Below are 22,486 nucleotides of genomic sequence, written 5' to 3'. Positions count from 1 at the left end.
ACATTAGTCCAAAAGCGGAAGCACTCACCTCATCTCCTATGGGTTTAATACAACCAGCCACAGTCACCAGCAGGGCTGTGACACTGGAATCCAGTGAGAGTCCAAGAGTATGGGGGAAAGTCTGAGAAACACACTGCCAGAAGACTTCTCGGAGAATTCACGGGGATCAGAAGAGAAGATCCTCTCCAAACACTGGGATGGTGTTTTGTCACGTGGGAAGGGACCATCCTTTCCACGGCAGGAAGGACCAAACTGCTCAAAGCAGGACAACTGTCTCCCTGGCGCTCACCTTTAAATGTCAGCATCGTGCTGTCACTGAACAACCAGGATGGGTCACCGGTTTCCAGAAGGGCCCTAGGAGGTCTTCCCCGCAGCCAACTGCCCGAGGCAGAGAGATCCCCTAATAATTTTTCCGCAAACTGTGAGCAGAAGCCTAATTGACCTACCACACTCAGTTGTCCTAAAGTTACATTAAACTAACAGTTACACAAACTAACGTCAGTATTAACATGAAATCAAGGGCTGCCTCCCATCTCAGCCCTGACTTCCTATTCCCTATTCGGTGATGCACATGGGTGTAAGGCGGGTGTCCAGGGGCCGAGGCAGCTTGTCACACACTCAGGGTTCTCAGAAGAGTTGGCTCAGACAAGGTTTTCTTCCGGGAGGAAGACACTGCTTGCAGTACGGACTTCCTTTTCATCTTAGAGAACCAAACATCCGACCATTTCCAGAGGAGAGCCAGACTCACGACTGTATCTGCACACAGCTTTCCAGAGTGTGGAAACTGCCCCAGGCCGTTCACTCCATTCCTTCCCCCTTCACTCCTACTTGGCTCATTTGTCAAAACCAAAGCTTAAATGGCATCTGCTGTCTTCCAGCCAGCCTGCAGATCCGTACTTGCCTCCCTCAGGGACTCTCTGTCAACCTGCTGACAGGCAATAGTCAATGGGGGTCAGAATCTGCCAAGTCCGCTGGAACAAAGGTGGCATCCACAAACACAGCTGTCCAGTCAATCCAAGATGCAGCAACGGCTCGGACGCTGAATGACCACCAAGCACTTTGTTACAGCACAACGACAAGGCCACATCAGATCTGCAGTGGACTTCGGCTTTCTAATAAATACTTTCAGCTGCCAGTGTGCTAAATGAGGGCCACAGGCCCCCGGCTGGGCCTAGAGCATACATGTTCAGAACTGGAATGGAAACGGCACTAGGCGTAGGGTGGCATTTTCTAAGAACCAACTGTTTGTCACCCATTCAACAAACATGTACCTGGACCCCCCTTGCTGTGTAAGATCCCATCTAGGCAAAGGTCAAAGGAGAACACTACGCAAGGTAGTTCGAACCGAGAGCAGACAAATATTTACAACACTACTGCAGAAATTCACAGCAGGTTCTCACAGGCACTTTTCACTACTTCTGCTTATTAGTCTTTTCTCTGGGTCTGACCCCCAAAAATATTCCAGAGCCCCGACTGGGGTCGTAGGGAAAGACTGCTGGCTGGGGGCTCAGAAGACATGGTCTGCATCCTGGCTTTCTCAGTTACCAACCAGTGATCTTGAGCACGTCAGTGTCTGCATTTCAGTCTCCCCGTCGACCAAACAGATATCAGCACCTGCTTTGCTCCCCTCACAGGACCAGAGTGAGGGCTAAAAACACAACATACACCTCGGAGGTTTGTAAACTAAGGGGGCATTTCCCAACAGGTAATGAGCAAACACCGGTCTGCAGGATGAAAAAGCAGCAGCCCCCCAACTTCAAAAGGATGAGAGTGCTGGGCTAGGCCAAGTGAATAGGATGGCTTCTTTCCTGCAGGACTTTCTCATGTGGTTGCTCACTGTTTCCCTGTCTTCTCCCTCATTCGTCCTTCGAAGGATGCTGAAGGAGACCCAAACTCCAGGTCGCCCAGAGTAGAAAGTCTCACCCTCAAGTTGGGAGAGCTCCGGCCGCTACAGTCTTCCTTCTGTCAGTCTCCATCATGGGATACCACTCTCTCCTGGGTGGTCTCCTGCTTATTTCTTTCCTTCCGCTCTTTCCTGACCCCTTTGTGCTGGTGGGTCCCATCACCAGAGCTCAACCCTCTATAGACCCTGTCTCCCCGGATGACCTCATCCAGTCCCAAGCCTTTAAAGAGCAAGTTCCATCCATCAAGATAGAATTCCTGTCTACAAAGGGGCACATCTTTAGACTTCTAGCCACCTCCAGAGAACATTTCTATATAAAGGAACCCACTCTAGTCATGTGGGACCTGTAGTTGCACTAGGGTTTCAAATTCCTACCAAAACACCCAATAAGACTGCCCTTCGCAACCACAAAGCCGACACAATAATTTTAAGTGATTTAAGACAAATCAATGTTCAAAGGAGGGATGCTATCCAAGGTACATGCCAGTGGTTTCCTAATTCTTTTTTGTCCGTATAATAAACACCCAAGGGATGACCAAGCATAAGCCGAAGTCTGACATTGGGGCAGACTCAGCCAAAGAAACCGCAGGTTCACCGGCATCTTCTCAGATGCTTCTGACCCTTGCTAAAATTCCAAGGTTCTCCTCAAACCTATTTGGCTCGGGCAACGTCTTCCAATACTCTGCATTTTGCTGATGAACTGGAGCCCATAACATGGGTCACAAGCTGTGTCTATGGTTTCAGTCCAGCACTTCTGCCCACACGAGCAGCAACACCACCGTTGGCATTTGAAAAGCATTTTCCTGAATACCAACACGTACGAGTGGTTCGTTTTCCACGGTGGATCATGGGCAATTCTCCTTTTGCATGATGCATACGTGTCTTCCAAGTTTTATATGACGACAGTGTATAAATTCGTAATCAGAAAGTAGTTATTTTAAAAAACGAAACCTCCTTCCCCATAAGGTATCATAAAAATCCTGACTGTACAATGGTATTGGTTTTTCTTAAAACAAAAAAAGAGTGTCCGTGTCCTCGACTCACCTCAGCTTTGCCTGCTTGTCTAATCCAACCGCTTTCCGCACCACCTGCTGGCAGAAGCCGTAGCACATGAAGAGGACGGAGTTCTCGGCGATGTTGGCGATCAGCGCTGGGCTGGTCCCCCTGTAGAAGCCCCGGAAGCCCACCTGGGAGTAGGTCTTCAGGCAGCAGTCAGTGAGCCCTCTGTACAGCTTGGGGAACGTCTGCATCTTCACCTTCAGTGTGTCGAAGGGCTGCCCCGTCAGAACGCACGCTGTGCCCCCTGCAACCAGGACAGAATCCTTCTCCAGCACTCATCTACGGCTGTGTGTGAGCGCAGCCTCAACCACCCGGGGGAATGAGGGACAGGCAGCCCACCACAGGGCGCGCCTCTGCTGCAGTTCATTTGACCTCTTTCCCCCTATATCTTCTAGCTGAGTCCAATAAACAACTTCTAGGAGGTCCGGAAGGGGCCCAGCACCCAGGTCCAGCCCTGAAGGAGCTCACACGTGGTAGAGGGAGATGTGTAGTCGATAGTGAAAGCCACAGGAGGCAAGGCAGGGGGTGTGTTTAGGAGCATCAGCCAAGGGGTCAGAGGGACCTTGGCTTGAAGCCTGGCTCTGCCGTGAGATCCTGGACAAGCCATGTAACTTCTGAGCCTCAGTTCCTCAGCTACACCCAGCTCATAGGGTTCATGCGAGGACTCAGGAAAAATGGATGAGCAGACCTAACCTAACGCCTGCTCCACAAGCGGTTAATAAACAGCAGTTAGTGTGTGTGAGCGCGCGCGCGCAGCCATATAAAAGGAAGGGGAGGAGAAATCTCGGAAGAGTTAATCACTCTCTTTGCCTAACGCCCAGTGGCACTGATGACTATCAGAAAAATAACAGAGCAGCAGGCAGCAGATAAAGAAAACAGAGTCTGGCTAATTTATCCCTGAGGAGCTAAATATTTGACCCTAGGGAAAAACCTCTAATTTGCACTCTTTCCATTAATGATTTGTATTCAGATAGGGAACAGACTGAAACTTACCTTTGCTTGGCATAAATCCTATTATTTATAAGCTTTTATACTGTAGGAGTACTAAACACAGAAAACTCTAGATTGCATTAGATGCCTTCAATAAAAATTCTGAACACAAGGAAGCGAATGAGCCATAACCACTCTAATCTACCCCCAGCCCCTGGACTGGGGTCAGCATTCTGGGAACTGCCACGGGTGAGCGCTTCCACCTCCCTTGGGCTCAAGATGTCCCCTGCTCGTGTCAGGAAACCACCACTAGGTGAGGTTATTAAAGCCTCATCAAAACTGAAGAGAAGGCTTACATAAAATATTTAAGAAAGACAATTTCATAAGTTTGACATTGTACATAGTTACTCCAACTAAACTGTGGAAAGCAGAGATGGGGGAGGGACTGTTAACTCCCAATTAATTATGGGCAGAGAAACAGACATTTCCAAAGAGTCTGAAAGTCGTCTGATCCCTTCTTTAAGGACTACAAGTCTGATCTGAGCACAAGTCCGAGCTCCAGGATCCTGTCACTGCTATTCGTTTCTTCCACAAGAGGAAGGACACATTTCCACTTTGTCTTGCCACCTTATCTCAAATTCTGAATTAGTAGAATATAATGTAATAAGATGTTACTATAATCAGAGTTATTCTCTCTCAGGGACTGCTAGGCTAGAATCAAAAAAGATCCTAATTATATCAAAACAATTCATCCCAAAAGAAGAGGTGAATGTCAGAATTTAAATGGGTACATGATTTAGATAATCCAGATGCAGATAAGCTGAATAAAGCATATAATTCAGAGAAAGAGATATATATATATATATTTTTTTTTTTTGGAGAAAGATTACCTTTGAGCTAACATCCACCACCAATCCTCCTCTTTTTGCTGAGGAAGACTGGCCCTGAGCTAACATCTGTGCCCATCTTCCTCTATTTTATATGTGGGACACCTGCCACAGCATGGGTCAATAACTGGTGTGTAGGTCTGTGCCCGGGATCCCAACCAGCAAACCCCAGGCCACCAAAACCGAGCGCACGAACTTCACTGCTACACCACCAGGCCAGCCCCCAGAGTAGTCTATTTTAATGTTTAATTTATAGACATAAAACACATTTTTAATACAAAGTAATACTTTAACTGGAAGTCTTCCGTATTCTAACCCAATCATCCTGAACAGTTCAGACATCAGAGTTTACTACAAGATGCATTGGTTGGTATATCTGTAACAGTTACATTTCCAACAGGGAGAAGGTAGGAGGCTAATGAATTTTCAAATGCCAGCTACAATTCTCTCTTGCATCCATGGAGGTAAGCTAATTTCCCATGTAATTTCCCACTCACAAATGACACTGTGGCAGCACCTGCCGTGGCCCCTCTAGTGGGTGATGAGTATTCTGGACACCAGCCCCAACCGCTGAGCCCAACCACCTAGCCGGTCTTCCGATCTCTGACAAGTCAATGAAGAAACACATAATGTAGAGGAAGTAAATATTTTTCCCGACTTGGAGCTCAGACCTGTGATCATCTCTTTCTCCTCAAGAGAGGAATGGAAACAGCCTCTGCCTTCTTTCACAGGTGTCACAATTGCATCTTAGTCTCTAAGAGAGGCACTCAGATGTGTTGCTCCCTACACTTTACCAAGGCGGGTGCCGTGGATTTTCAGTCCTCGACAGAGTAGTCAGCAAGTGACGAGGTGTTGAGGGAACTGTAGGGGCAAGGACAGCACACAGGGAGGACAGAGGCGAAAACCGAGAAGCAGACCTTCAACCAGAAGGACCTGGTCCGCCCTGTCCACCCAGGCAGAGGCGAGAATGGCAAACCGCCCTGGAGACGGTCCATAAGTATTCCACTTAACAGCACAGAGAGGCGGGAAATTTTCAAAATATTCCCATCAAAAAAGACTTTGGGTTTGGTTTTAATTTTGACATTTGAGAGGACAAACTTCAATTATATAAAATGTGACAGTGCCCGACTACACTAAACAGACACACTGCACAGAGCAGTCGGCAGGAAGCGCAGAAGTTTGCAATTGTTAAACCTCTAAATCTTCAAGTGCCGCCAAGGTTTCCCTTCATGGCAACTTAACTTTGAGATCCATGCTGCCTCATTTCAATAATTATCCAGTTACCTAACCATCTTCTTCACACACTCCCCTCCCAGCTGCCTGGGGCTCTCCATCCTTTCCGGGAACCTCTCCCCCGGCAGCGCAGACAGACAGCGACGGCTTCCCAGCACCTTAGAGCAGAGGAGCTGGGCTGAAAACCTGTCTGGTGGGGGAGGTTTGTTTACAAGGAAAAGGAGAGCCACGGAGAACAGCACATGTAGTCTACACCCATGTCACCTCAGACCACGACTGGCTCTGCTCTCGGGCGCGAATCACTTTCCTGGGTGGTCTGTGTCCACAAAACACTAGGGGTCCTTTGCTCCTGGCAATGGAAAAGAAAATGAAAAATCCCAAAGCCCAACAATCTCCCCAACCACAGAGCTGGGGCAGCAAGGTCTCTAAACTGATGTCCCTCTCTGGGAATGCTGTTGGCCCATTGTATGCAGAATTAACACAAACAACAGAACTAGACAAGGAACGAAGCAACCAACGTCCCAGCCCTGCCGTTACACTATATAGCTGTGCAACCTTGAACCACCATCCCTCTCTGGGCCTCTTTTCTACATATACAATGAGCACTATTGTCTATGGTCTCTAAAGGCCCTTCTAGTTCCATCCTTTGAAGACTGGGACGCCTCCAAGGTGGGACTGCTGCTCCCCTTTGCATCCGTGCCTCCCAGCAGAGGGAGTTCTCAGGTCACTAACAGGAACCTCTTCTGCTCACAGCCACCACAGGCTTAGACCCCCTGCAAGGGAGCCTGCTGTCCTTGGAAGTTAGAATAACCCAGGGCAGGGCTACATCAGAGAGGGGCGACCCTGTGTACCAGCACAGGAAGAAAGAGCTACCCAGAGTAACCAGGAAGAGTAACTGCTTATATGCATAAGGGCTCGATACATGTTAATACTATTGCAAAGCAGCACATCTTCCAGCAAATGCCTTACACACCAGACTCCCAACAATACTCTTGCAATTTCTATCTTTAAAAATTTACCACAAGTTATAAATGTGGCACCCCATACCTGCCCACACATAAACACCTTTCTAGGAAAAGGTAAGCATTTTAATTCTATCACAACAGATCCCACATCTTTGATAGACTGACTGAAGGACATTTAATTCCAAAAGCTGAGAATCTCTCAGGTGGTTAAATGCCCTCCTGCTGCAGAAACAAAAACTGAGCCCAGGGTGTTCACACGACAGGAAGAGGATGCCAGAGGCTGGCAAAGGGTTCCACTGTTCCCGTGGTCAGTGTCCTCCAAATGTGACATGGGGGGGGAGGGCAGGGGGGCGTTGCAGCTCAATTCCACGGCAGGACGAGGGGCTGACCCAAAGTCACACATTAGGCAAGAGGCCACTGGGGCAGATCCTGGGTGGCCCTAAGTTTCCCTGTTCCTGGGGCAGGACACTCCTTTGGGCCTCTAACCCGGGGGCCATGCCCTCCCCTGCACTTCTTATCAGTGTCTGCAATGCTGTGTCTCTGGCCTTCCTCATGGCCTTATTAGCCTACCTTACCCGACCTTTGGATTATGGGAAAATACTTTGTTCCTCTCTGAACCCGACTTCTTTTTTACAACTAAGCAATGACAAGATAAGAGGAGACAACCACACTTGAGCTGTTGACCCAGGAGGTCCCACCAGATAAGAGGACAGGGCCATCCAGCCTCTGGCCTCTCCACCCAGGGCAGCTGTGACCCATGGTAAGAATCAGGAGGCCAGGGTAGACGGGGTTTCCATCTGAGAAGCACGAGTGCTCCAGAGGCCCTACAACAACACAGGCATCTGGAGAACCAAGTCACCACCCAGGACTTCCGACTCTGTCATCTGCCTCAGGCTGAGTGAGGTGACCTTTTCTAAAGAGTGACCTGTGTGTTGCAAGCCCTACCCAAGAGTGCTCACCTGTGCCCACCGGCCACAGTCTGCCCTGGGACTTGGCCCCGAGGCCCAGCCCACTATCCCCAGGCAAATGCTGGGGCCTCTCCTTTCCTTTCCTGTCCGTCTCATTTACCAAGGACATTTCTGAAGGGAGCCCTCCTTTCTCTCCCCAGCAGTCGTAAGGACAATCACTGAGATTTCCCTGGAGAGTTGGCACAGTGTTACTTTTGCACTACAAGGGCTCTGAAGACGGCCAGGCATGTGGAATCCCGTGTCACTTGCCTCTCCCGGCCATGTGACAACGGACGAGTGATTTCAGCTCTGAGCTGCGATGTTTTCCAGCTGTAGACTGGGGATGCCCCCAACCCACAACCTGACTCAAAAAGTTTTAACACAGCGAGAACTCCCCCACCTTCTGCCGTGCTTGAACACGGTATTACACGCCAGAAAAGGGCTGCGTCCCGGGGGTGAGGCGTATTGCGTCTGGAGTGCCCAAGGTAATAGTTCCACCACCCTTTCACTCGACCTCCCTTAGAGAGGAGACTTGAGGAAGAGAGGACAGGTTTTCTCCGGGATTACCTGCGGCCCCGGCAGTGAGGTCAATGGCAGCTTGGATGGCAGGATTGGACTTCATGTTCGTCTGCTCCTCTGCTGGGCTCCGTGGGAGGCAACTCTCTGGAGCTTATGTCGGGCACCTCACATCCCTGGGAGGAGGGAAGGGTTCACCATCAGTCGGGCCCCGCAGCCTCCCCTTCTCTAGGCCTGCTGCCCATTTACTGGGCCTGAACTTCTGGGAGCTGGGAAATCGGCTCTTGCTGCTGTGAAGGAAGAGGGCTCAGGGTGTCCGCACAGCTGAGCCATCAGCCTCCCCTCTCCCCGTCCACCACCTCCCCACGAAAAGCTCTCAGGTCAAAAACCTTCCTGATATCAATGCCACAGCCACTTGGGGCGGGGGAGGGGAGTGCCTTCAACCAACCTTTCCGGAACCCTTAGAAACAAATGCCAAATAAGTGAGCCAACCACAGACATCCCAAGCCACATCAGCCGAGTTTCTCAGAGGCTGACGTTGAACTACCTGTGCACCACGCTCAGTTCGAAATTCAGACAGTGGCCTGTGGGGGTCCCTAAGAGGAGGTCACAAAACCATCTGGGAAGGAGCAGGGTTGGAGCTCTGGCGAGTGACACACGCCTGGGTCATCTGAATGCCTGCTCTGCCACCAGCAGGGTGGCTCCTTGGGCCTCTAGAGCTGGGGGTCCCCATCTACAAAAGGTGAATAAAGTATTGTCACTATAATACAAAAGGCAATCACAAATAGCCACGTCAGACAGATGTGATGACGAATTGTGAACGTGCAGCACGGGTCCTTAGAATAGCCACAAAGCACAGCATCAAACATTAGGTACTGTCACATCGGAGTCCCCTCCAGAGCTCCACTGTGAATGCGCACAGGAATCACCGGGGGGGCCTTGTTAAAATGCACATTCTGATCCAACAGGCCTCAGGTGGGACCAGGAGTGCTGCCCGTCCTGACCTGCTCCCAGATGAGGCTAATGCCTGGGCACCAACCACTACGAGAAGCAATACCTGGTCCACTGTGTCCCAAATTTGCTTAATAAGAATCACCTGGGGCACTTGTTAAATATTCAAATGACCAGGCCTCTCTCCTGGAAATCTTGATTCAGCAGGTTTGGGCTGAAGCCGGCAGTCTGGGAAAGCTAGAGTCTACTCCTCTCCCTTTAGACAAAAATCAATTAACTATGGCTGAGCACGGACTTCATCAACATTGACTAGAAAAAGGAAAGTTGGCTCACTACATTAACATAGAATATTCAAATAACCAACTCTGTATGGTTTTCAAATGATGTAAGTGACTTATTCGTGAATAACAAGGGATTTTTATTCATCACACTGAAGAGAGCTGTGATCCCAGTCAGGCCACCTCTCAGAGGAGGTGCGCGGGCCAGGCCGGATCATTGACGAATGCCAACATCAGCCTAAACGTCAGCAGAAAATAATCTTAGCTACCAAGTTTTTTAACCACTTGAAGCACGTTGTCTCTGACCAGACACCAAGAATCTTCCTTTCTCCACAAAAAATTTTAAAACCAGCAACAAGAAAAGCACAGAACTTAATAAAAGCAACTAAGACATACAAGACACCAATTTAACATTATTGATGGGCCTAGAACGCCAGGACTAATTACTAAGGTTGATGAGGCGGCCTGGGGGATGCAGAGAACAACATCAGGGCTTAACCCAATCTCCTCCTTTTCCAGATGGAACACTGAGGCCAGAGGGAAACAAGGGCCTGCCCAAGGTTATAAGACTAGTCAGGGCAGAGGGAGGACTCAGCTCAACTCTTGCCTTTTGGGTCTGCGTTTACCAACCAATACTTAATTCCAGAGTTTTCCAATCTGGCCAGAAAGGAGAAAAAAAAATCCAACCGTGCACTTTAAAGGAAAATGAAGGCAAGCGGGGAGAAAAGTCACACGTGCAGGGCACAACGTGGCCTTTTCAGTGTGTTCATTCCTTTCATTGTGGACCTTTCTTTCTTAACTTAGAAGGAAAGAAAGGCACAACAGATTGTACTATATCAAGGTGAATTCAACCCCTTTAGGTAAGTCAGACTTGAACACACCAAATCCTACAAATAACTACTTGTAGAATTATCAGGATAGTAAACAGCGAGAGGAACAGATTAACTCAGGTGTGGTCAATTGACTCAAATTACACGCAGTCTTGGCTTGAAGACGACATATGGCTCGCGGGAGGCGAGACTGATCAGCATGAGTTAAAACCGATTCGTGAGCCTTCGGTACCGCTTAGAGGGGAAAAACTGAACCCTTCCAGCGTCCCTTTACCCCTCTTTCAAACTGCACCCGCGTCGGCCTCCGGGAGAGACAAACCACAGGGCCGATCGTACATCCTTCTCGTTCCCTGGGGAAATTAATTTCTCTTATGGGAGGATCCGATGAGGCCACACTTTCCACCACGTACGCGAAATGCCACGGGAAGGTTCCAGCTTCAGGCCGGAGCCGGCGCGGCGGGAGGCCGCCTGCCGCCGAGTCACCACGGCCGGGGCGGGAGGGCGCTCGGAGGCGCCCCAGCCGCCCCTCCTCCTGGGCGCGGGATCCCGGTCCGCCCCAGGCACAGCTCGCCGAGACCAGTTCCAACTTTCTCTTCCCCGCTCGATCGTCCGCCGACTCGGCCCCGGCAACCTGCCCGCGTCTCCATTCATCGGCGCCTCCGACCTCCCCGGCGCTCGGGCGGCCGGCTGCCACCGCGCGCGGCACAGGAGGGCAGCAGGTGATCCCCGGGGCAGGAGGCCGCCCGGCCCGCCAGTCTCCCGGGCAGCGCGGGGCGAAGGGCGCCGCGGGTCCCGGCGCACGTGCACGGCGGCCGCCGACCCCGGAGCCCAGCCCGGCGCCCGGGAAAGTGGCGCCGCCCGCCCGCTGCCCGCGCCCCACTCCCGGCGGGCTCCCCGCAGCCCGCGAGCGCCGGCCGGGGCTGCGCTCACCGCCGCGTCCCGCTCGGGCTCCGCCGCCTGCTCTCGCCTCCCCTCCGCGCCGGGGCCGCCTCTTACCGCCCACGTCGGCCGCGGCCCGGCCCTCCGCTCCGCCCCCAGCGCCCCCGCGGCGGGCGGGCCCGGGCCCGGGAGGTGCCCTCCGCGAGGCGGAAGCCGGCGGCGCGCTCAGGCCGCGGGGGCGCGGAGCGCGTGGAGCTGCAGAAGCGGGAGCGGCCGCGGCGCCGGGCCGGCCTCCCAGTCGCTTCCCTTCCCCGGGGCCTCGGAGACCTTGGGCGGCGCAGGGCGCGGGGATGGGAGAACGGCCCGAAGTCCCGGGGCTGTTAACCGCGCCGGGACTCGGGGCTCAAGGCTTTGATTTTAAGTTATAATTGAGAACGAAAGCACTGGAAAGGTGGTGATGAGAAATATTCTCATTCCGCCTCCCGCAAAGAAATCCATCCTTACGTTTGGGAACCTGCAGTCGTCTATGAAAGCTGTAACAGTGAATTGGCTTCTCTGATCTTTTAGTTGCTAATGAATTATAGACTGTTTCTATGGCTCTCTGGCGCTTTGTGAAAAGGCACTATTCAAAGAAGCTATTGTATACCCGGGAGTAAAGGAATTCTCTCTAGCGCTCGGCCACACAGCAAATGCCTCCTCGGTTGGAAGGGTCTCGGCCTATTACTGACAGCCGTTCAGTGTGACAGTCACGGCCTTCCCATTGCTTTGGTTCAGACTTCCCAAGCTGTATTTATTTTCATCTTCTACACCGTGTTTTCTTCCTTAAAGCGTGGTGTCATTTTATTTTACAGCTTTCTGCCCTGTGTGGATGTGCTGTTGGATTATTGCCAGTGTAATTTAAGTGATTTTTGGCGTGGGCCAGTAACTTAAGTATCGGAGGTGACTTGCGCTTAAGGTGAATGCACGACTGAGTAGACCTTCCTGGTGGAGGAAATGCTACGAAGGTCTCGGAGCTCCTGATAAACAAGCACGCTCATCAAAACAGCACAAGAGTATCTTTTCACAGCATCAGCACTTTAGAAATCAGGTTTCCCAAACACAATTTAATTACAGAAACAAGGCAGGGAGGTTGAATGACTTGACCAGAGTGACATGAAAGGTAATTATTGGGAGACAGATCCAGGAGCAGAATCTACAGTTACAACATCCTAGAGGACTGGGGGACTTTTTTTTCTTTTTTCTTTTTTTTGTTGAGGAAGATTAGCCCTTACCTAACATCTGCTGGCAATCTTCCTCATTTTGCTGAGGAAGACTGGCCCTGAGCTATAATCCGTGCCCATCTTCCTCTGCTTTCTATGTGGGACGCCTACCACAGCATGGCGTGCCAAGCGGTGCCATGTCTGCACCTGGGATCCGGGTCAGTGAACCCCAGGATGCCAAAGTGGAACAGGCGCACTTAACTGCTGCCCTACCGTCAGGCCCCTGGGGGACTTTCAATATCACCTGGCCCAGTGGCTTTTGCAAACTACAAAAATTAGGCCCAAAGGAAAGCTAATTAAGGACGGATCTAGATCTCCTGTTATAGATTAGAAAGAGCGCTGGACTGAAGCCAGAACACTCACGTAAGAATCTCTGTGTGGCCTTCAGTGAGTCATTTAGCCTTTTTAAACCCAACCATCACCTGACTGCCCACACGGCCTCCTTTGAACCCTTCTGCTCCCGGAGCCTGCTGGAGCAAGCCACCACGTGGGCTGACAGCACCTCCCTCCCCCCCCAAATGGTTTATCTCCTCTCCCTTTATCTCTTTCCTCTTCTTCCCTTACAAGGGCTGCTCCAAACTCTGGTCACTCTCCTCAAGCCTTCTACATTTCTTCTCTCCCTCGCCTCTCCTTACCATCTCTCAGCCTCAATTTATCCTATAAATGAAGAAGCAATCAGGAAACATTTGCACAAATTTTTAATCCTAATCTACAAAGGTACCTTTTTTGCACAAACTCTCATCTGGTTTTCTTCTTTCTTGCTGTCTTGCGGGGCTAGGACTCAACGAAATTCTAATGTCCAATTCTAATGTTCACGTTCTTAACCACTATGCTCTGCAGTAATACGTCCCAGAAGGCTTCCTCTTCAAAGAAGAGGGTTGCGGGAACCAGAAGTTCTTCTGCCAGAATAGATCTCCTTCCATAATATTTTACAAAATCGTCTCAGCAGCTTCAAATCCCTCACAGCACTGGCTCTTTCTGCTATCTTTGTGTTAGGAATGGAAAAACAAAATACACAGACGTTAAAAAAACTTTACATCTCACGGGAACTCAGAGAACCGATTGGAAAATCACCTGTTTGGCCTTAAATCATGAAAGTGTCCAGGCAATCTTTGTTGTGAGGGTAATCCCCCAGGAGTCCAATGGCCTCTTGAGGACAGAATTTGAGAGTCATGCATCACAGTTTTCTGTATGGGTAGGGTAACCCGATAGGATTTCAGACCTGGGTTCAGAACAGCAAACAGGTCAATGCACTGACCCCTTTGCTCTAAGTAGCTGTTTGCTGCACCTGGATTGCACAACCAGCGACGTCAGTGCAGCTGGCTCTGTGATGAAGGGGCTGGTGTGACACAGGTCAGAGGTGAGGGGATGGACAGAGTGGCTACATGGAAAAGGAGCCTTTTGCTGTTTCAACAGAATTTCACAATGCACTGGCTAATGATAACAAAAGGAGAAATAATTTCACCACTTGCATTTTGGCTGTGATGCTATGTGGGTGTGTTTTAACAAAGTCTTAATTGGAATTGAAAATAATTCAAAAACATAAATCATCTCTGATTCAAGGATACTTTTAGTTAATGAGAAGGAAGAAAAAATGCTTTGATTACACAATTTCAACTCCCACTGAAATTCTTAGCTGCTGATGTGACTTTTAGTGAAAACTCCCTCAAGTATTTTTTGGAATCAAGTAGAATTTGTTTGTATTTGAAATAAACATGGATTTGGATTCCTGTCTATCTGTGTGGAATAAGGGGGACTTTGTATCCCGTGAGAGAGTTGTGAGGACAGTGTTTTAAAGGGGGGGCAATTTCTTTTATTTGTCTTTTCCTTGGTAGCTTTTTAACAGTACAAGCAAAAATGAGAAAGTCAGCTGAGGCTCATATTTCATGAGCCTTAGGTTTGAACTTATAAAATATATTTTAAAAAATAAGAGATACTTTATAATAGCAAAGAATTAGGGGAAATGCCCATAAGTGCTTAAAATTTAATGGGTCATCAATAAAAGGAAGTACTATGCCATAATTTAATTATTTTCTCAAATCATATGCTTTAGTATCTATTTGGCTGCAAGTAACAGAATGTCCAACTATCAGTATATTTATTTTGAATATAAAAATAAAGCTAGAAGTGGGAAGTTCCAAGTTTGTTTGATTTAACAGCTCAAAAGTATCTGGGTCAGCTTCTCTGTGATTCTCTTGACTTTTCCCTCATGATCACAAAATAGCTGCCACAACTCTGCCTATCACATCCTCACATGCAACATCCAAAGGCGGGAAGGAAGCATTCTCCCATATGTCCTTTTTGTCAGAGAAAATAGTTTTTTTCCAGAAGCCTTCTGTCAAACTTCCCCTTATAGCTCATTGGTCCAGAACTGGGTTCCATGCTCCCCCAAACATAAACACTGGGAAGAGAATGGAGTTACCATGGTTGGTTTAGAACAGGGGTCAGCAAAATTATTATGAAGAGGACCAGCTAGTAAATATTTTAGGTTCGCAAGGCATGCAATCTCTTGCATTTATTCAACTCTGCCGCTGGAAAGCAAAAGCAGCCATAGACACTGTAAACGAATGTGTGGTTGTGTTCTGATAAAACTTTATCTGTGAGCACTGAAATTTGAATTTCATATAATTTTTACCTATCACAAAATATTATTCTTCTTTTGATTTTTTTCAACCACTTAAAACTTTAAGAAAACACTTTGTATGGCTTGTGGCCAGGGTTGGCTAGCAGGCTATGGTTTGTGGACGCCCAGCTTAGACCAAAGATGATTTATCCCCTTGGGACTATGGGAAAGGCCCACCTTCCCTGAGGCATCACCATCACAGACCTGAAAACAATAAATAAAGCAGGGTTCTCTTAGGCAGTCAAGAATGACCCCTACAGCACATTAAAGACATGGAAAAATGCCCAGGGATGTGATGATTTTTAGAAAGCAGATTACGTGTCAATATGGACTGGACAATCCCAACCAATTCCGCCTGTTGAAATCCCCGCTCTTCCCTAAGACCTCTTAGACACGGCCACCTCCAGTGTCTTCTCCTGACCCCTGGTTCTCCCAAACGAATCGGATCACTGCTTCCTATCAATATCAGACTTTAACTTAGCATGGATCATGTGCTTGGCTCTCCACCAAACCAAGTGCTGGAGACACAGAAATGAAACAGATGGTGACTAGCCTCAGAGAAACGTCAGTCCACGTAGAGAAGGAGGAAACAAATAATTATAATTCAAGGAGGGCATGTGGCCAGAGGGGTGTGAGCAGTGTGGCATCCCAGAGAAGGGTATGAATAAAGGATAGAGAAGAGGGTTTCATGAAAGTCCCCCAGGAGACCCCCATATGAGGGTGGGTTTTGAAAGGAAGTGGCCCTTTTTTAAGAGGATGAACATCTGTTGATGTGTCACTCAGGGCTGTTAGCTGCAATCAACAGAAGCGAACGGGCTGAGGGAGCACAAAGGCATTGGGTTAAAAGGATACTGGGATGCTCTCAGGATCGTCAAATGGGGAGACAGGGCACCCTGAAGAACTTCTTGAAACGAGTCCCCAAACGTGCTACAGAACAGGTCAGATGTTACAGTTGGTACCACTGTCCCTTTTGTGCCAGGGCCTCAGCCTCATAGCATTGCTCTTCCAAAGCTGGGCACCTTCGTTACCAGCTTTGGCTAATAAGTCACTTCCGTGCCATGTCCACTGCCTTGTATTGCTCGTTTCCAAATCGACATCTCATGTAGACGCAGCTGATGGATGGAGCTGTACCCTGAGCTTCAAAGGACAATGGGGACGTGGATTTCTGGCCTCTCTTGGAGAGGCAGGACTCACTTGTTAGAGAAGTCCCTGAATGGAGACAGGGTTTTCAAACAATGCTAAACAGCCAGAAAACATGACACACGTCCGCTCCAAACCAGCCAAGCATTCCAGTCGGAGGAAACGGCAGGTCTAAGGCACAGAGGGATAAAGCAGCACATTTGGGGGATGGTAGCAGTTTGGCTCTGCTGGAGTGTGAAGCAGGGAGTGCCAGGAGATGAAGCTGGAGAGGCGGAAGGAGCCACCTGCTGAGCTCTCAGGGTCCCAGTCCTTGAATCTACTTGGTGTCCCCTGCTGAGGCGCAGGAGTTGTGACTTCCTCCTTACCTGGCCTGGGGCCTTGCCCATGGGGGGTTTTAGTCACTGTCTGTTGAAATGAATCATTGCAATAAACCTGTTGGATTGCATCATTGTTGTCGAATTTACGAGGATGAAGGTTGCGGGTGTATCTGGTTCTCTCTTGTGTGCATGTGCATGTACCTGTGTGCTTGTGTGTGTGCATGTCTTTCCCCACAACTGGGCGCATCTGGAATCCATACTTTTCTAAAGGCTAATTTGCTTTAAATATGGGACGTATTCAATCACTAGCTCTTAGAGCCACATCCACATTCTTTAATGACGCTTTTATTTACATATAAGATCAAAACCATTTTTGAAAATGGTAATAAAATACGGTTTGAGAAATATAATGAACAATATTCTGTCTCATAATAAAACAAGTGAAAGACATTACCAAATTTGCGTATTTTCACACTTACCAAATTAATAATCCAAAGTAAGCGTTACAAGCATTTTATAAAAATAAAAATCAAATAACTGTAAAGGTCATTTCTCTTTGCCTTTTTTCAGTTGTGATAATTAGAAACTGTAAAATCTACATATAGTTGGTACTATTATCGTAGAAATACAAACATCAGGGGCCTGCCTGGTGGCTCAGCGGTTAAGTGCACACGTTCCACTTCTGCAGCCCGGGGTTCGCCGGTTCCAATCCCGGGTGCAGACATGGCACCGTTTGGCAAGCCATGCTGTGGTAGGCGTCCCACATAGAAAGTAGAGGAAGATGGGCATGGATGTTAGCTCAGGGCCCGTCTTCCTCAGCAAAAAGAGGAGGATTGGCGGCAGATGTTAGGTAAGGGCTAATCTTCCTCAAAAAAAAAATCAGAAGTATCATATGAATAAATTTTCTCTTTCAGGTTCCTCTTGTCATTTCTCATCTTCACATCTGACAGCAATCAGATATATCCTTTCAAGTTCTCAGGGTCAACAAGCATTAAACTCAGCTTGACTGCCACAGAAGTGCTGCCATCAGGTTGGGGACCTAATACACATCTTCACCATAAAATCTGGAGGATCAGTTCTTGGTTTGGTCACTATTAAGCAGAGCAGGCCAGGTGACACAAGAGAGGGCAGAACAGTTGCCTTGGCAGCCATCGTGGCAAACTGTCTCAACCCTACAGTTCTTCAGGGTCTCTTCTTCTCTGACGTATTTCCATCACTGTGGGCAGTGGACGATTTTAAGTTTCTCTCTATCCTCTTGTGGAGAATCTCCTTCTATGAACCAAATAAGACAGCTAAAGAAGGAGGGCTTAAATTGTACCCCAGGGAGCTTGTATATATTGATTCGCGCTTGTGATTTAACACCAAAAAGGGCGAAAGGGTGCTGAGCAGGATTTCTCTTGTCCCAAACTGGTGCTAAGACTCAATGCTTAGGGGAAGAGGTGCTAGGTTACGTGAATTCTAGAGAGAGACATCATGAGTGGGTTAGTAACACCTCCTTGTAGCGTTAACCAAGAGGTGGCAGAACCTGCTGCTTCCTCATCCATCCGCCCAACCCTCCTTGCCCAGCCTCCACCACCACAGCCTGTCCTGGGAGAGGAACTGATTAGGTGTTGGGGGGAGATGCTTGTCATTAGCCATAGGCAAACCTAGGATGGGGGGCATGGAGAGCACAGGGTTTGTGTCTAGCTCTCCTCTCCTTCACAAATCATTTGGGTCACCAAGAGATTGAAGAGGATGCATTTAGCCTCTCCCCATCCTGCATCTGTTGAGCTGCAGAGCCTGCACCCTCTGTGGTGTTGTTGCTGTCCAAGCAGAATGGACCATGATGAGGAGGTCTCGGCAGAGCTTAGTGTGTGTCTTGGGACAGCTGGAGTACAGGGGTCTCCTGGACATAAAGACCGGTGCCTATTTCTCACAGAGGGATTTCTGAAGGTGGGGAGGCTTGGCCAGCTGGGTTGAAGGGACAGTGGTCTCTCAGCAGGTCCCACGGCTCCACATGGAGGCGAATATGGGTTACAGGAAGGGGAGGAGCACCAGGGCTGCCCAGGGAGCCTAAAGAGGTGATACCCCACCTGAAGAGGGTGTCAGGATAGGCTAACAGCTGCCCTTGGCCCAGGGAGTACTGCGCCGTGGAGGGGGCCTGTGCACCATCACCTAGAAACCCCCACAGCACCATCTCTGAGGAGCCCTCACCCCAGCAGAGACCACCAGCTTCAGAGGCCAGTTTGAAAGGCAAGCTTGCCTTTCCTGTCCCCTTCCTGCCTTGCCCTCAAGGAGCTGAACTCAGAAGAGGAAGGGGAGGAGGAGAGAATTGGAGTTGAAATTGGATCAGACTGAATTATCATAACCAAAGGATCCCAAAGTCCTAAGATTGGTCTGACCAACCTAATTTAAAATGCAACCCAGCCCCTCGTTCCTCTGCTGTGCTTTTGCGTTTTCTGTAGCATGTCACATGCTATATAATTTTACTTAGTTATTGTGTCTCTTATTTACTGTCTTTCTCTTCCCCTCTCACCTCTACCTTCATCCCCAAATGTAAACTCCACAGGAGCAAGGAACTTTTTTTTTTAACTGACATTTCCCTAGCATCTAGAATTACACTGTCCATTTGGGTAGCCCCTCACTACATGTGGCTACTTAACTTTAACTTAATTCCAATAAAATAAAATAAAAAATTCAATGCTTCAGTTACACCAGTCACATTCAAGTGCTCAATAGCCACATGTGGCTAGTGGCTACCATATTGGGCAGGACAGATATGGAACATTTCATTATCACCAGGAGTTTTATTGAACATCCCTGATCTAGAACAATACCTGGTATGTTGAGGTGCTCAATAAATATTTGTAGAATGAAGAAGTGAATGCTGAGTTGTTTTTAAGACACGATAGTTAAGAGACAGGGTCTAGAGGCAAGTGGCTTTATTAATAGTAGTTGTGTAAACTTGGGTAAATTGCTTAATCTTTCGGTGCACCCATCGCTAGGCACTTAGCCATTTATGAACGTGAGAAAAGTACTTTTAGAAAATTGATTATTCTGGGAAAACATAGACAGATATAACCACTGAAAGGATACACAAATAGAAATGCCTCCCTTCTTGGGAGGCCCAGTATATTTGAGGCAACATAGCCTGGAGATTAGTGCAGGCTCTGGAGGTACACGGCCTGAGGGGAAAATCCCAGCATCTCTTCTTCCGACTGGATGAGTAGAATGAGTCTTCTGGGGTGAGAAGGAGGGAAAGATGGTTCTACCAACTGATGCTCTGAGGACCACCCCTACCCCCACCCTCCCAATGCCTGTGCTTCTCGGCTGGCCATTTTTATGTTCCATGCCATCTCACCAATGACGACTTAGAATGCCACATTCTAACCCTCTCTTTATTGTAGGTTTCTTTCCCCACTGTGCTTAAAATACTAAAACATGGCATTCAGCCAATCCCCAAAGGAAGACCCATCATTCAAAGCAATTAGTCACCATCTCTGTTCCAAGCTTTTTGCTAAGCACTGGAAATCTGGAGATGAAAAGCAAAGCCTCATCTCCCAAGCAGCTTATACTGCACTCCGGGAAGACAGTTCACTGAGAATTATAGAGGCATGCTCAGGGTGCTGGGGAGCAAGAGGACAAGGACACATAACCCAGCCCAGGGAGCCAGGAAGCGCATCTGGAGGAGGTGATGGTTGAGACTTGAAGTATGAGTAGGAGTTTCAAAGGAGGGAAGAAACCATACAGTTGCAAGGAAGGGAAAGGAGCCTGGCAAAGCCACGAGCTGAGTGGTTCAGAGCAGGGTAGGAGGAGTGGAGGCTAGCAAAGAAGCAGGGCTGATCTCCGAGGGTCCCGCAGGCCCTTTGGAGAGTGTTGAGTTTCTTCAGAGGGTGGTAGAGGGAGCCATTGAGTCAGGGAGACATCCTTTGTGACGTGATGCCCATGTGTGGAGAGGTAGAACAGAGGGGAGGGTGAAAGCATGGACTCTGGGGTTGGACTCTTCTGTCCTCGAAGCCTGGCTCTCCCGTCTGACAGCTTTGTGATGGTGGATGACTTCTTGAAGCCCCAAATTCCTCATCTTAAAAAGGGGAGAATGGTCTTACCTTGTCATATAATTTTGTGAAGATAAGATAATACATTATAAAGCACTTATTACAGTGACTGATACACAGTAAGTGGTCATTAGATGCTAACTATTGTTATTACTGATAATTTGAGTAATTGATACAGTAATTTGGTTTCTTGTTTGCCTCATTTTTATAATTAAATAGTAACTGAATTAACTTTGCTGTAGCGATAGAAATGTAAAATGTTTTGTGTACTATCATAAAAAATGTAAACATTGGCTTATTTGTTCAACAAATATTGACTGACCATGAGCGACATGTCAGGCACTGTTCTAGGCTCTGGGGATAAAGCAATGAACAAGGTGGACCAAAGTCCCTGCTCTCACCCAGCTTACATTTTAGTGGGTGAGGCTGACAACAAATAAGTCAACAACAGGGTTGACAAGATCCGTAGGCTCCACAAGGCAGGGAGCTTGTCTGTCTGTCCCATAATATATCCCAAGCGTGTAGGACAGTGCCCACTGCAGGCACTCAGTGGAGGGCTGAGTGAACGGAAGGGCATCATTTCAGAGAGACGCGCGCTGGGAAGGCAGTGCGATGGAGCGGGAGCGTCAGCTTCACTGGATGTGGCACTGCTGGGAAGGTGACTGTTGAGCAAGTTAGAAAGACGTTAAGGAGCCAATCCTGGGACAACCTTTGAGAAGAATATTCCAGGCAAAAGAATGTTCCACGCCAAAGCTAAAGGTCCTAAAGCAAGGCTGGGTTGTGCCTGTACAGGGAAGAGAGAGCAGACCCAAGTTGTGGGAATGCAGTGAGTGAGGGGAGGGGACAGGTGGGGAAGGAGGGCAGGGCAGTAGCCGAGGGCTGGTCATTCAAGGCGTTTAGGCCTATTTCCTGGTCATGCCCAGACCCCACCTAGTAAGATTTTCTATTTCTTAGCTCGAAGTGTCTGTTGAACAGTTTGCTTCCTATGAGCTGCGCTCACTCTTTTTTTTTTTTTTAAAGATTTTATTTTTCCTTTTTCTCCCCAAAGCCCCCCCCGCCCCCGGTACATAGTTGTACATTCTTAGTTGTGGGTCCTTCTAGTTGTGGCATGTAGGATGCTGCCTCAGCATGGCCTGATGAGCAGTGCCATGTCCACACCCAGGATCCGAGCTGCCGAAACCCTGGGCCGCTGAAGCGGAGAGCAGGAACTTAACCACTCGGCCGCGGGGCCGACCCCCTGCGCTCACTCTTTGTGAGAGAAATACCTCTCTAGGCGGGGACGTGGGGCGGACGAGCGGGATTCCTCCCTCCTTCTGTGCCAGGCCTCTGCGCTGGCACTTTACCTGCTCAGTGTTTCTGGCCATGTTGGGTGTATTTGTGAGATTGACCTGGCAGTAAAGTAAAATCTTACTCTCTGGGAAAAAAATTTAAGTGCAATGGGGAGCCAGCTCAGGATTTTGAACAGGTGAAAAAGATGGTCTGAATTAAGTTATTAATGATCACTTTGGTGGCTGAGTAGAGAAGAAATCACAGGAGAGTCAAAATGAGGGGAAGGGGGGCTGGCCCCATGGCCCAGTGGTTAAGTTTGCCGTGCTCTGCTGCAGCTGGCCCAGTGTTTCGTTGGTTCGAATCCTGGGCGCGGACATGGCACTGCTCATCAAACCACTCTGAGGCGGCGTCCCACATGCCACAACTAGAAGGACCCACAATGAAGAATATACAACTATGTACCAGG

General features: G+C 48.8%; 1 protein-coding gene across 2 annotated transcripts; it reads right to left on the bottom strand.

Annotated features, from left to right (window-relative positions):
- Nucleotides 1–6: 6 nt before the first annotated feature.
- LOC124232092 (mitochondrial ornithine transporter 1-like) lies at nucleotides 7–11,544 on the bottom strand. Of its 2 annotated transcripts, none has more exons than XM_046649065.1 (3): nucleotides 11,430–11,544; nucleotides 8,492–8,616; nucleotides 7–3,206 (listed from the first exon to the last, which is right to left on the bottom strand). In XM_046649065.1, the coding sequence occupies exons 2-3, from the start codon at nucleotides 8,544–8,546 to the stop codon at nucleotides 2,944–2,946; spliced, it is 318 nt and encodes a 105-aa protein (XP_046505021.1). In that variant the 5' UTR covers nucleotides 8,547–8,616; nucleotides 11,430–11,544; the 3' UTR covers nucleotides 7–2,943. The 2 variants fall into 2 exon arrangements, with proteins under 2 accessions (XP_046505021.1, XP_046505020.1); XM_046649064.1 differs by lacking the exon at nucleotides 11,430–11,544 and adding an exon at nucleotides 10,910–11,399.
- Nucleotides 11,545–22,486: the final 10,942 nt, after the last annotated feature.

This window comes from Equus quagga, unplaced genomic scaffold (genome assembly GCF_021613505.1).
Source record: "Equus quagga isolate Etosha38 unplaced genomic scaffold, UCLA_HA_Equagga_1.0 HiC_scaffold_236_RagTag, whole genome shotgun sequence".
NCBI lineage: Eukaryota > Metazoa > Chordata > Mammalia > Perissodactyla > Equidae > Equus > Equus quagga.
The sequence above is the reverse complement of the archived record's forward strand: the minus strand, read 5'-3'. Positions and strand labels throughout refer to the sequence as shown.

What these genes read in the sequence shown, in the direction of transcription:
- LOC124232092 (XM_046649065.1), bottom strand. Translation starts at nt 8,546, where the DNA reads ATGAAGTCCAATCCTGCCATCCAAGCTGCCATTGACCTCACTGCCGGG. An exon ending in CCTCACTGCCGGGGCCGCAG is followed by an intron (nt 3,207 to 8,491) that starts GTAATCCCGGAG and finishes TCCTGGTTGCAG; the next exon opens with GGGGCACAGCGTGCGTTCTG.